Source organism: Polypterus senegalus, chromosome 15 (genome assembly GCF_016835505.1).
Source record: "Polypterus senegalus isolate Bchr_013 chromosome 15, ASM1683550v1, whole genome shotgun sequence".
Classification (NCBI taxonomy): Eukaryota; Metazoa; Chordata; class Cladistia; order Polypteriformes; family Polypteridae; genus Polypterus; species Polypterus senegalus.
Window position 1 is genome coordinate 45,153,340 of NC_053168.1, and position 15,681 is coordinate 45,169,020.

At 37.5% G+C, this 15,681-nt stretch overlaps 1 protein-coding gene across 5 annotated transcripts in view; it reads left to right on the top strand.

The window, feature by feature from the left end:
* tbc1d5 (TBC1 domain family, member 5) overlaps positions 1–15,681 on the top strand; it is a 483,468-nt gene that overhangs the window by 424,829 nt on the left and 42,958 nt on the right. For 4 of the 5 annotated variants that reach the window (XM_039737608.1, XM_039737610.1, XM_039737611.1 and 1 more), the window contains one exon: positions 9,400–9,462. The exons of the other annotated variant lie outside the window; for it this stretch is intronic. In XM_039737608.1, coding sequence (XP_039593542.1) covers positions 9,400–9,462 — 63 coding nt within the window. The remainder of the gene's footprint in view (positions 1–9,399; positions 9,463–15,681) is intronic. 5 annotated transcript variants of the gene reach the window in all.

Consider the following 15,681-nt stretch of genomic DNA (forward strand, 5'->3'; position numbering starts at 1 on the left):
CTCTCACGACATGAGGCTGGGTATTGTCGTGTACCAAGAGGAACCCAGGACCCACTGCCCCAGCATAGGGTCTGACAGTGGATCCAAGGATTTCATCCTGATACCTAATGGCAGTCAAGGTGCCGTTGTCTAGCCTGTAGAGATCTGTGCATCCCTCCATGGATATGCTTCCCCAGACCATCACTGACCCACCACCAAACCAGTCATGCTGAACAATTTTACAGGCAGCATAATGTTTTCCACAGCTTTTCCAGACCCTTTCACGTCTGTCACATCTGCTCAGGGTGAACCTGCTCTCATCTGTGAAAAGCACAGAATGCTAGTGATGGACCTGCTAATTCTGGTATTCTGTGGCAAATGTCAGTCAAGCTCCACGATGCCAGGCAGTGAGTACAGGGCTCACTAGACAAAGTCAGGCCCTCAAGCCACCCTCATGAAGTCTGTTTCTGATTGTTTGGTCTGAGACATTCACACCAGTGGCCTGCTAGAGGTCATTTTGTAGGGCTCTGGCAGTCCTTGCCCAAAGTAGCAGATACCGGTCCTGCTGATGGGTTAAGGACCTTCTATGGCCCTGTCCAGCTCTCGTAGAGTAACTGCCTGTCTCCTGAAATCTCCTCCATACCCTTGAAACTGTGCTGGGAGACACAGCAAACCTTCTGGCAATGGCACGTATTTATGTGCCATCCTGGAGAAGTTGGACTACCTGTGCAACCTCTGTAGGGTCCAGGTATCGCCTCATGCTACCAGTAGTGACACTGACCATAGCCAAATGCAAAACTAGTGAAAAAACAGTCAGGAATGATGATGAGGGGAAAATGTGAGTAGCCTCCACCTGTTAAACCATCCCTGTTTTGGGGGGTTGCCCCTCTAGTGTTACTGTTGTTAATTTCATTAACACCAAAGCAGCTGAAACTGATTAACAAACCCTCTGCTACTTAACTGACCAGATCAATAGCCCAGATGTTTCATTAACTTCATGCTATATACTCTGATTAAAAAGTGTACCTTTAATATTTTGAGTAGTATATCATTTTGACCCATTTGACTCTGGTTTGTTGGCCACGTGATGTGAACCTTGTATTCTACCGCATCTCAAAGGTCTTCTGTTGGATTGAGATCTTCAGACAATGCAGGCAACAAAGCACACATGATGTCATGTTAGTTCAATAAGCTTGAATTGATAAGCATTATGTTATTCTGTAGTGCAGGAAGTATCCACTTAATAAAAGATAGATTCTAGTAATAATGTGATATACGGGGTCATTGACAAGGCTTAGACATACTGTAACACTTCAGTGATGAGCATTTGGTATTAAGAGGCCTAAAGTGTGCCAAGAAAACATTCTTCACTCATTTGTAGTAGCAGCATCAGCCTGAATCATTGACACAAGGGACAATGGATGCATGGATTTTAGTTGCTTACGCTAAGTTCTTATCCTACCACACGTTGAAGCAGAGATTGACAGTGAAAGTGAAATTTGTAGGGTTCAGTTGTTCAGTACTGATGATTGCAAGCCAATTGCATCCTCATCTTCCTGTTCTTAGCTGACAGAAGTACAACTTGACATGTTCTTTATGCTTCTCTAGCCAATTCTCTTCAAATTGAGATACATTATGCATTTAAAAAGACCCTTCTGCACACTATTTTTTTAAAATGCTGATATCTTTGTATTTTTGGCCTTTCTGTTTGTTTGAATGAGTTTGGCTATTCTCCTTTGACCTTTCTCATTAGCAAGGAGATTTTTTTGACTATGAAGACTTTGTGTGAAACTCTCAAGTGATTAATAGCAATGAAGTTAGAGCAACTAGACCTTCCAGTACTGGAATGCAGGGTTCACTAATGGATAGTAATCTGTATATATTTACTGACGCCTCCAGAAGTGTAACTATTGTGAGGATTATTACTGGACAGAGAGAGAGTAGCTGCTTTGATGGCAATGTTGAGATCAAAGGACAGGTAACCCATCAAATTTTGAGGGATGCCTGTCCTTATCAGTCTAGAGCAAATTAGCAAATGAAGGGTGAGCAAGTGGTTGGACATCGTCCAGGTTGATAAGTGTAACACATGATCTCAAGTAAGCAGAAGTCAGATCATGTAGCGCATTTAGAGATGAAATAGGAATGACAGGAATGGGATTCTGTTACCTCTTTAAAGTATGCAGATAAGGAGCTCCCTTGGGGATAAGGGATGCCTCTGAAGATTGGTGTGCATTGAAATCTGTAGGCTTTCTAAAGAGATTTCCAGCTTGACCTAAAAAGTGCTTTTAAGTCTTGGGCAGAAGTCACAAAATGATGATTAGAGCTGCCTTGAGCCATAGCACACATAAAGTAAGGAGGTGAATTAGGCTGAAGGTTTACTGGCAGGAATGGAGTCAAGGACAGTAAGAATAAAACAGTGGAGATAAGAAGTGGAGTTCTTGTTGATAGATAGCGTAGATGTGGGTAAACCATCCCGCTGAGTAGATGTGGTTTACAACACCTATTTGGAGATGCCCTGAGGGACAGCAGACATTTATTTAACTTTTTTACCTTTTGATTTACTTTTTATGTATTGTTGTTCATTAGTGTATCTTTATTCTGTGTCTAATTCTGTATTCATCTGTCTCCTTTTCATAATTCCAGCTGTAAAGGAGCATCAGTAGGATAATACATGTCTGTTACAGCATATACCTTTCTAATTTAAAACATGGTATAATATACTGTATAATATTTTAATTCGTACCCTCAAACCATTACTTGCTCCCTGACCAAAAAACATACACACAAATGGCAAAGTGTGCAACATTAGATTTCTTGGCAAAGTTTTTTGTCATATATAATTACAAAATGTAAAAGCTGCGTTATTTTTGAGTATGAAAAGAAAGATGTTGATATGACTTGTCAGCAAATACACAGAACATACTGAAAAATATGGGATTTTTGGTTTCGGTTTTCTTCAAAAAATTGTGTTTTCCAGTTTGTTTTTCTTGACTTGTTTTTCTTTCTTTAATTCCAGTGTACACAAAACTAACACGATACTGCAACTGCTTTTTTTTTTTTTTTTTGCTGCTTACACATAGCATTTTTCTGAATCTTCTGATACTAGAGTTACACCAGTCTTATATTGTGCCAGTTCTCCTAGTCTTCGATTTGGCTGCACTATCTTTACTTGCTTGTAAATAACCCATATGTTTCACATTTCAGTATTCATGATTCTTCCTTATTTTTATAAGCCCTTTACCGTTAAGGTTAATTTTTTCTTGGCTGTGGTACCTGCAATCCCAGCCAGATTTCTTTTCCGATTTCATTTGCACGTCATCTTCTTGGATGGAGTTCAAATGAATTAGTTGCTTCATATTTTTTAATTATCCCAGCAAGTGCAGACCTTGGCACTCCAAATTCCATATCAAGAATCTTAGTTTTGTTTTCTTGCTGTCTGCTACATTTACATCTCTTGAATAAATGTAATCCTTCTGCCATGTTATTTGTTCATATTGCATTTGTCTCAGCTGAATTTTTGGCTTTCAAATTTATGATCTTTTCATTACAGTTAAAGATTTTTTGGAACTGTTTTGAAAGCATATTTTTCTGCTTGTTTCAATAATTGCAATATGTGATGACACTCACAAAAATAGGATATATTAATAACACTGTTACATTCTTATATAGCCATCCAACGTATCCTTGTCAAGGTCTGTTGGAGGATGGTTCATAATTAAAGGTAGAATACCTAAGTAGAGGACCAAAGGTGTAAATCTGCCAGAAACCACCTTCTGTGGTGGAGATCTGTGCCACCACCACCTGATCCAGATACCATTCTGCCCTCTTTGTTTATGGATTGAATGGCGGGTGTCCCAGATATCTACATGACCACCATCATCTTCAGTTTCTTCCATGTGAAGCCTGAAAACCATAAGGACTGCTTTTGAACATCTGTGTTAGGTAGAATATCCATGCAGATTTTGTTTTTTTTTCTCCAACCTAACTGGAGTTAGGCAGTTTGTCTTTTGACTATGGAAAGAAGTTAAAGTCCAAGGTGAAGTGGAAAACACGTACAGTATGACTATTTGGACAGATGGCTGCATTTCTATAACAAAAATGATATTATACTAGCTATTGTACCTTTAAAAATACATGATAAAAAACCCTAAGTAAGCAGAATCCAATAACATTATACAGACTCTTCAAAGAAATATTCCACCCAAAAATGACATTTTTTTTTAAATGTTGATTACGCCATGTGGTTTATAGTGTTGGTCATGAAAAAAAAAGTTATGTCATGTTTTCATGCAGAACGGAGCTCACAAAGTTTATGCTTTAATGATGACAGATGTTGACCAATGCTGAACAACAGCAAACAATATAAAAACCTTTTATGTCAAGTCATCCAGATGTATACTAAATGAAAATAGCCACAATCTGGAACCCTTTCACACAAACTCACACTTTTGTACTTCTTCTCTCGCTTTACCGGAAGAATCAGTTTATCATAATTCTAGCAAAACAAAATTTCAGTATACGACTGGGTAAATTGACATGAATTATACAACAGAAGATTTTTTTCATGGACGTTTTGATATTGTTTGCTGTTGTCCAGTGTTGGTCACCACCTGCTTCCATTAAAGCATAAACTTTGTTAGCTGCATCTGCATGAAAAAATGAGGTTAAAAATTTTGCTCTGCCATCACCACAAATTAAAAAGAGTCAGTCAGTCAATGTCCAACCCACTATATCCTCTAACACAGGGTCACGGGGGGTCTGCTGGAGCCAATCCCAGCCAACACAGGGCGCAAGGCAGGAACAAACCCCGGGAAGAGCGCCAGCCCCCCGTACGGCACACACACCAAGCATACACTAGGGACAAATTCAGGATGGCCAATGCACCTAACCTGCATGTCTTTGGACTGTGAGAGGAAACCCACGCAGACACAGGGAGAACATGCAAACTCCACGCAGGGAGGACCCAGGTAGCGAACCTAGGTCTCCTTACTGCACTACCACTGTGCCACCATGCCACCCTCAAACAGAGTAACATTTTAAAAAATATCACTTTTGGGTGGAGTATTCTTTAGCAATGACACAATGTTTGAATATACCATTCTCACGCAGAACTATATAGCCCTTGGGTGGCTCACATACAGCATGATCTATGTACTGCAAAATTTCACAGTGTCATGCTACTTGCATCTTTTGGCCTACCAAACAAAAATAAATAATGAGCATAAATACATACACATGACTTACAGTGCAATGTGATGCACTCATTCAGTAAGCTTTCAATACATATCTAAGCTTGAGCTGAACCCCAACATATTTTTAATGTATAAATCATGTATTTTATTAATGAATTGGTATTTTAGCACAGTTTTGATTCTCACATTGCTTAAAAATAATACTCCACCCAAAATATTTTTTTTTATATTCTATCCACTCTGTTTAGCTTATATTAATAGTAAAAAAAGAAAACGTCCCAAACGCATTTTTATGAAAATATTATTAAACCACTTCTAGAATAATGCTATGGTCAACAAAAGTGTAACACGCTTAGATGCACCCAAGCATTTAAATTAAAGACCTGACTCCCTGCATCTTTCATTGGTCAGGGGTCCAGACCAGTAAGAGCTTATTCATTGGTTATCATTTCATTTTACATGCACAAAAAGACATGAAAAACTAATGATTAAAACTTAAACAAAATTGAGTAAAAACATCAGGAAGAGAAAAAATGTCTCTTACATGTGCATATCTGAAATGCTTCAACTAGCAGAAAGTCAGTTCATCCATGCAGTGTCATAGACTGCTACTCAGTAATCTAAAGATACTCTAGTGCTATCTGACCACTATGAATATTAATGTAATGATGGAAGGCAGGGCAACAATCCAATTAAATAGAAAAATCCAATGCTTTCAATTTTTGTTCCTAAGAGTGCTGTGAAGGTGGTTTATTTAACAAATGTTTTAAAAATACATGTGTGAACATATGACTGGACAACCTGAAATGTGGGTTATGCAACACAAGTAATGTGAGATATATTTACTGGATATTTTTGATATTATTTGCTGTTTTCCAGCATTGGTCAGTGTTAGCACTTTTGAGTATTGAGTAAAATCTCTATTCTACATGAAAATGTTATTAAATGTTTTTCTTGGCCATCGCTAAAAACTACATGTGAAAAGTAACATATAAAAAAATATACAATTTTTGAGTGGATAATTTCTTTAAGCTCTAAAGTTTAACATGTTTCTAACAACAAATTTACACACCTTAATAGCCAGACAATATGACAGTGAACAACCCCATGTAACAAAAGAAAATGTCTGGATACGAACCAGAACTGCACTTTTAACGGTCATTAAGACAATCAAGAAATGTATGTGACTTATACAGCAGAAGATGAAACATAACATTGTCTCCAGCCACCTACAAAGTCGGCGTACTGTAGCCTTAATAACTGAAAACTTCCAGCCACTAGGCCTTACTCAGTTCCTCAGTTTCCATCTACTCAGTAACAGCCAAATGCATCTGTTTTTATACAGCATAACATTATTTTAAACATTACAGGAGTCAAAAACTATCTGGAAATTGAATGTACAAATTGTGTAGGCATTGCATCCCAGTACTTTATATTGGCTAATTTTAGGAGCACTGCTTAAAAGAAACTCCTCTAAAGAGAGATCTTTTAGGGAATCTCCAACGTTCAGTGCAATAAAGAGCTTAAATTTGAGTGATAAAATGCATCACAGAATAGTTGAAGTGTCATGCTACATGATCAGTGGGAATGTGAACAATTGTATTCTGTTGTAGAGGATAGTTATTTATTTAGTTAATTAGTACTTTATTTGTCCCAAGGGGAAATTTATATAATTTGTGAAAAGTTTGTAATACGGCAAACTAAACTTTGTTTGCTTTTGGCCTCTTGCATGTCTGTCTGATAATGAGTCTCCATGTGTCCTGGTCATGTCATACTTCGTCCACTTCACTTCTCAAAGATGGTCTTCACAATGTTTCATGATGCACCTAACGCATTTATATCCCTCTCCTGATTTATACAGTGGCATGCAAAAATATTCCGTCCTCTTGGAGGTCATCATTACTTTCTGCATAACAAGTGATTTCTACACATATTCAGTGTTTTTAATGTGAACTCTTATTCTGTAACAATACATTTCCAAAGTTAAAATAAACCATTTTATGTAGATATTTAACTGAAGAAGAAAAACTCAAAAGTTAGTGTTTGCATAAACATTTTCAAGTCCTACACATTAATACTTTGCTGAGAACCCTTTTGCTGTAATTATGATGACTTTCAAGGGGACTGAATATTTTTGCACTCCATTGTATCTTTCAACAATGAGATCCCATAAAACCTTGTGACTTTTTTGTAGGCAATGGTTCTCATCTCTACACTATACAGACAACAGTCCTTCAGGGAAGTCCCAACAGGAACAGCTGGTTTTATTTAAGGCTAATCGGACTGATTTTGGTTTGGTCACGTTATAGCAAATTATTTCAGTTCACGTCAGGTGAAGGCAAATTAACTTAATGCACGATTTTAAACGTTATTGGTAAAATCTGAATAGAGCCACAACTCCAATTATTGGTCACTTTACACACTTATGTCTCTACGACACTAGATATTTTTTTTAAATTATTTTCCTAAAAGCAATCAGTGTGTTTATTTATTACTTAATTTGGTCTTGAACTATTCTGCACATAAATTTAGGGGTACAATTGCCAAACCTTGTGGTACTAAATTGATTAATACCTAATCAATCAGACATACTGTTGTAAACAAGAGACTTCCATAACAGTAATAGTTAATACCTATGCATCTAAGATCATTTTCTAACCATTTTTCCTTAAAAAATGTACATTTCTTTTTCACTTAAATATTGGTGTCTACAAAATTAAAGTTGAAATATATTTGACAAGCTAAAATTTCAGTACAGTCTGGACACTGTTTCCTTTGTGTGGGTGGGAGATATGGGTGTTTGCGTGTGTACATTTGAGGGTACTATTGTATCATTTTAACAAACCCAAAACTTAACAAGAGAGTGGTAAAATTAATATTATAATTAATACTATATGTAAGCCGTTTGGGAAAGCCAAGGTAGTTAAAAGGGTCACAATGCTGTCTCTCAGATTTATACACGTTAGATTAACTGGTGACTCAAAACTGGTCCAGTGGCACACTGTCATGGTTACTTCATCTTCTGCATTTATCACTTTGAGGACAGACTCCAGCCTGGATTAAGCCTGTGGAATAGTGCAATGTGCCAAGTTCTTTTAAAGTGGTAACAAGTGTCCATAAAAGTGCTTTGCTGTCAACACATTCTGATAAATCAGTGGGGACATTTGGCTGTCTTTATGATATGCCTTTTTTTTTTGTCTTTCTTGGCTTCTTTCCAACCTACACCCCTTGAAGCCTTCGGGGTCAGTTGCCTATTTAATTTCCAGGCATTCAAAATTACTCCTGGGTTGAATATACTTCTCTTAATAAAGCAGAGCCACAACTGCTCCTGGCCAGGTCATGCTTTTTTTTTTCTTTTTGGTAGCTTTAGGAAAATTACTTCCCCTGTCTTGAAGTACCCAGTGCTCCATTTACTCCAAAATAGTGCTACTAAATTAGCACTAAAAAGTCCTGACTTGAAATCACTGTGTTATATCAGCTTATGAAGTCAGCTGTAAGAAGCTCCTTTCCCCACTGTGACATGCTAGATATTTGCGTGGGGTTTGTTTTTTCTGTCCACAGTATAATCATATGGGATACAGCAATAGCACATTATATACCAGCATGTGACATGCTACTTTTAAGAGGTAATAGTTCTGTGGGGACAAGCAATCAATCTAATGGTTATTACAAAAAGACTTTGATGAGCATCATATGATGATACTTGTTCTATTCAAAACTGTAGAACTTGTGATTGATAGAAAAAAAGAAAGAGAATGAATGAACGAACTTGTCCCCAGGAGGAAATAATTCACACACACACTTTGGTCTAAACACAAATAGTAGTAGAAGTAGTAGTATTAGGACACTTTCAGCAAAAATATTTTTTCTGGATTAAAAAAAGTTTATACTTTCTAGATAATTTGTACTGTTTTTGATTAGCTGTGCATATATTCTTGTTAATATTAAACTACTTACATTTATTTAGTTGTGTCGTATATATGTAAATGTGTGATAAATTAAAAATACATCTTTAAGTATAATGTTTAGACTATCTTGACACCCCGTCCTGTCAGCAGTTTCACCTAGATGCTGATCATCAATATACTGCTCTGTTTTTACCACTGTTGATAGGATTTCTCATGTAAAAATGATGTTGACATCTTACAATTTAAGTAAAACAAGAACTGTTTACTTTGATACAATGCCAGCCTTTTCTTTATTAAATATAAGCTTTTTTGTTTGCCAGATGTATTTACAGGTGGTGATGCTCAAGTCTCTGTTCCTGTCCAGACTGTAACTGACATCCAAGGTAACAGCTGCCATGGCAACCCCTGGTCTTCCTTGACTGCTGTATTACCATGTGTTTGTTCTTTCATTCTGCTGGGTGCAGAGTGTTCATGAAATCATCTTATTCATGCATGTAATAGGAGCGTTTCGCCACTAGATGGCTGTGGTGTTATTTCATGTAGCTGTGCTTCATTGAATTTAGTTGTTTGTTTATCTTCTTTTCTGGTTGATTTGCTCCTTACTCTCATGATATGTGTGTCTCTTCAACATTGAATTCAACACAGAATTCACCGTGTTAACTATTTTTAATAATATGAAGATAAAAGAAAAATTGATAATATGCCCTGCCTCACGATTGATCTGTGGAATTGGATTTAGTAAAATAGTTAAGTATTCAAGCACTGTGCTTGGGGTTGTAATGCCTAAATTAGTGGTTTCAACCTGAAGAATGTGGTAATTTTAACAGCATCTTATTTTTTTTTCATAATTAGTCTGCATCAATATAATTTTACCAGATATTTATTCATACAGTATGTCCATTTAAGATATGCTGTCTTAGTTTAATAATAACATCTGATATTATGAAGCAGTCTCTGAAATGTAATATTTAATTAAGGGTGGTATGGTGAACATATAGTCGTACATTGACAGCTCATGGTCATTGGTGCCTTCTGTCAGGAGTTTATATTTTCTCCCTGAGTTTTTGTGGGTTTCCACCCACATGCTAAAGATATGCCATCAAGTTTGTTAGCAAGTTATAATTGTCCCAGTACAAATAAGTGTATTTTGGAGTTTTTTCTGCAATGCAGTCTACTAATACTAGACTGAATAAATTAATAGATACATCTGAAAGACTTAAAAAGAATGTTTAAAAAAGAATTATCTTCTCAATTTGTACTCTGTTATGTGTTAATTGATTTTACTGGATTGCATTTGGGGCGGCACGGTGGCACAGTGGTAGCGCTGCTACCTCGCAGTTAGGAGACCCGGGTTCGCTTCCCGGGTCCTCCCTGCGTGGAGTTTGCGTGTTCTCCCCGTGTTTGCGTGGGTTTCCTCCGGGCGCTCCGGTTTCCTCCCACGGTCCAAAGACATGCAGGTTAGGTGGATTGGCGATTCTAAATTGGCCCTAGTGTGTGCTTGGTGTCTGGGTGTGTTTGTGTGTGTCCTGCGGTGGGTTGGCACCCTGCCTGGGATTGGTTCCTGCCTTGTGCCCCGTGTTGGCTGGGATTGGCTCCATCAGACCCCCGTGACCCTGTGTTTGGATTCTGCAGGTTGGAAAATGGATGGGTGGATTGCATTTGTATCACCAACAGCAAAATAACTCCTAAATTTAGAAATAATAATGAATTAATCAGTAGTAACTGAGTAACTGCTGAAAATGTTATTCATTTAATATTTGTTTCCTACTGTAAGATATATAACTCTTTTTGACTTTCACTGGCGCAGTGGCACACCAGTTAGCACTTACGCCTCATGGATTCAGTATCTTCAGCTGGACATTTTCTATGTGGAGTGTGCATGCTCCCTCAACTCCTTGTGCTTCTTCTAGCCACACAAGTTTGTGTCCCATATCCCCAAAGAATTGCAGGTTAGGGTAATTGGTACGTGTATTGGCCTAGTGTGAGAATGTGAGGGAATCGGTTCTACAACAGACTGTCCAGATGCTGTGCACTCATTGTTGCCAGTTTAGCCTCCTGCCCCCTGTGGCCCTTAGTTGCATCGAGCAGGTTTAATAAAGTCTTACCTCTACCTGTATTAATTTCATTAAAGTGTTTTGGTATGACCTTGTAACCTGTCAAGTTAATTTATATGTTTTCTTCCTGAGCCCCTTCTGAAGTTTCTGTTTTATTCTATGGTATTGACAATGCACAACCTTGCACTTTACCTTGGCTTTCCAAAAGAATGTCCTATGGAGACTTTATGAATATATATGTGAACACTTCTTTAATATTTTTAATTTGCATTTAGAAAAGTAAAATACAGAAATGTGTCCTAAATTGTTTGTGGAAATGAAAGTTTAAACTTGAAAAGAAAAACATGCAAAATTGCTCTGTGTAGGGAGCGAAGTGTAAAAGGTGTGATTGTCATTTCATGGTCACCATCAAACAGGCAATCCAGTAAACATCAAATCCAAACCACAATTATTAAACAAAACTCTTAATTCAGAAGCAAAGTTAGCCAGAAATACAAGGAGAAAAATAAAACTCTCAATCAGAAACCAACTCCACGAGGACTTCATTGTGTAGCCTGCCTTTACAGGACTGGGAGCAGTCCCTTCTCAGTGATAGAAGGGTGGCCCTGCCTCCTGGGGAATCGACCCATGAAGTACAAAGAATATGGGAGGACTACATGATAACATAATAGGGTAAATTGAACAGGAAGTATGTAACTAAACAAAACATAAATGTACAGAACAGTGTTATAAAAATGGTGAAAAATGATGAACAATAATAAAAAAGTGAACAGCATAAGCTAGGGGAGGAACCCTGCCTTGACCATAACACTGCCAAAAATATTATAGGGAAAGACATGCTAGTTTTACTGGTAAAGTGCAGTTTTCCTTAGGAAAAGCAGTGTAAGGGAGAAGCTCAACAAGGAATTATTTGTATACTGTCTTTTATTATCATCATATATTTTTGCTTTGACGAAATAAAATTAGGGTACACCACAATGAAGGCAACAGAAGAACTTATGAGACTAGAATGGATTGAACAGACACAAAATTAGTTACTAAGAAATTATCTATCTGCTCCAAATGGCTTATTCTTAGCTGGAAAAGCTGATAGCACTTTGAAGATTATGTTTTTTGATTTCTCCAGTGCCTTCAGTACCGTCCAGCCATCACTGTTAAAGGGTAGAGATATGCAGGTGGATGAGCCTATGGAGTCCTGGATAATGGACTATCTGCTAGACAGACTGCAGTTTTTGAGACTCAAGGACTGTGGTTCTGATACAGATGTGAGCAACACTGGAGCATCGCAAGTAACAGTCCTGTCTCCTTTTCTCTTTACTTTATACACCTCAAACTATAAATATAACACCAGGTCATATCACTTGCAGAAATTCTCAAATGATTCTGCACTGATGGGATGTATTGATAAAGGGGATGAGACCAAGAATATGTGTCAGGTGGAGGGCTTTGTTTCTTGCTGCAGAAAGCATTATCTGCATCTTAACATCAGCTGAACCAAGGAACTAGTTATTAACTTTTGCTGCACTAAAGAGTTTCTATGTCAGGACACTGTACACGGAGTGGATCTATAGGTGGTCCACTCCTACAAGTATTTTGGGGTCTACATTAACACTAGAATTACCAGAGCTACGAAAAAACTCGTAAATCCGTCCCACCTTAAATCGCTTCTTAAAATTGTTCACAGCTCTCCACCAGCGTCTTTTGTCATCTAAATGTGCTGATAAAAATCAGGCTGCAAAGCAGCCGGCTATTCCAAACCCCACCGACTTAGAACGTGTACAAACTTCTACCAGCTCATGCCTTGATTGATTTTTTGGGAGTGAAGTGGAGTTTTAGTGTGGAAATAATAGATCGTTGTTTGGAACATACGCATTTCATGTCTGTTCTGTTTCTACAGTAATCTGTGTAAACACATTGTTAAAACAGAAACGTTTTTTATATTCTAGTAGTAGATGACAAAATGTAGGCATAAAGTATATAATGTATGAAGCCTGAAGTCCAAATATCAAAAGAAATATTTTCACAGACGGTACAAATCTAACACAACAATGCCGCTTTTATTCAAAAATATAACTGCAGAAACAAAAAGCTGCCTTAACATGTGACTTTGACAAATGTTTATTATGACTTCCTCCGTGGCGCAATTGACTCAGCTACCGACTGGGAATCAAAAGGTCGCAAGTTCGATCCTGTGCCTCTCCGTTTTGAGAAGTAAACTGCTCTTAGTCTTACTATTTTAGAATAAAAACATACATTTGATTTCAGTCTGTAACAGCCAGTGTAATTTATGATACTTGTAAAGGTTAGCTTTGTTTTTTTGTTTTTTTTAGTCAGTTTTATTATCTCAGCCGCGTTCATGAGCCCAAACACCCCACCCCCGCATCTGATACTGCTGTTTTCACATAGACGTGCTGTAACAGAGGTAAACTCGGCTCCCTTCTACATCGGAGCAAGAATGCACATACCATTGCTTGCATACTAAAGTCTCAGCAGGCACTTTTCGTGGCATTACACACAGTTTTGAGCATGCCCTCTGCACACTACTTGTGACTTGTGACGTTGAATGTTATTTATTTGGCACGGACATGTCTGCATGCATTTTTTGTGGCATTACACATGTATTTTTTGAGCATGTCCATGCCAAATAAATAACGCTGTTCGTTTTCAAATAATGTTGCATTTCTCTCTATGCTGTGGTTTCTATTACACACCTGAAAGAAAGAGACAATATATGTGAAAACATCATCGCACAAATGCAATATTATTTGAAAACAAACAGCGTCTGATCAGCTGTAAAATATGACATTTCTAAATGTTTGCTTTTTTTCAATCTGATTCTCTCAGTCTGACTGTATATTTGTCTCTTATTCAGTGCATGCAAGTACATGCAGGTAGCCAGATGCTGTATGCTACAACATGCTGGCGGTGATCAACGCACATTTTAAAAAAAGAAAGAGACAAATATAGGTGACATTTTGAAGAAATCATTTTATGACACGATTTACCTTTATTAATTTACTTAGTTCCTAAAGCCTAAAGTCACAAGTAGTGTGCAGAGGGCATGCTCAAAACTGTGTGTAATGCCACGAAAAGTGCCTGCTGACACTTTAGTATGCAAGCAATGGTATGTGCATTCTTGTTCCGATGTAGAAGGGAGCCGAGTTTAACTCTGTTACAGCGTGTCTATGTGAAAACAGCAGTATCAGATGTGGGGGTGGGGTGTGTTTGGGCTCGTGAACGCGGCTGAGATAATAAAACTGACTAAAAAAAAACCAAAGCTAACCTTTACAAGTATCATAAATTACTCCGGCTGTTACAGACTGAAATCAAATGTATGTTTTTATTCTAAAATAGTAAGACTAAGAGCAGTTTACTTCTCAAAACAGAGAGGTGCAGGATCGAACTCACGACTTTTTGTTCCCAGTCGGCGGCTGATTCTATTGTGCTACAGAGGCAATCATAATAAATGAGTGTCAATGTCGCATGTTAAGGCAGCTTTTTGTTTCTGCAGTTATATTTTTAAATAAAAGCGCAATTGCTGTGTTAGATTTGTAGCTTTTGTGAAAGTATTTGTGTGATACTTCAGGCTTCATACATTATATAGTTTATGCCTACATTTTGTCATCTACTAGTAGAATATAAAAAATGTTTCTGTTTTAACAATGTGTTTACACAGATTACTGTAGAAACAGAACAGACATGAAATGCGTGTGTTCCAAACAACGATCTATTATTTCCACTCTAAAACTCCACTTCACTCCCAAAAAATCAATCAAGGCATGAGCTGGGAGAAGTTTGTACACGTTCTAAGTCGGTGGGGGATGGAATAGCCGGCTACTTGCAGCTTTTCTTTTATCAGCACATTTAGATTAACAAATGACGCTGGCGGAGAGGTTTGAACGGTTTTAAGAAGCGATTTAAGGTGTTAATGACAGGTTGGACTACTCTCATAACATAGAGAAGCTATACAAGAAGGGGTAGAGCAGGCTCTTTTTCCCTGAGGAAACTGTGTTCTTTTAATGTGGGAAGTGACATCCTTTACATCTTCTATAACTCTGTAATGGCCAGGGCAATTTTCTATACTATGGTGTGCTGGGCTGGTAACATCACTTCAAGATATACCCACTGAATCAACAAGCTAATTAAATCAGCAAGCTCAGTTATGGGATGCACTCTGAACGCCCTGGAGGTTGTCACAAAGGAGAGAATCAAAACAAAACTGAGTGCCATTATGAACAATGTTGCACATTCTGTCTCTGGCACACTAACACTGAGGACTTTCAGCCAATAAATTATTCAGTAGTGTGTCAAAAAACACAATATCAATATGCCTGCATAATACTGAACTGGGACTAGGACTGCCAAGGCAGAATTTTTTTTTTCTTTTTAATTCTCCTGCTTTTTAGTAATCTTGGCGTGTGCTCAAGCCATTGCGTGTATGTGTGTGTGTGCATATATATATATATATATATATATATATATATATATATATATATATATATATATATATATATATGTACAGTATTTATTTTTCTGTATTTATATATT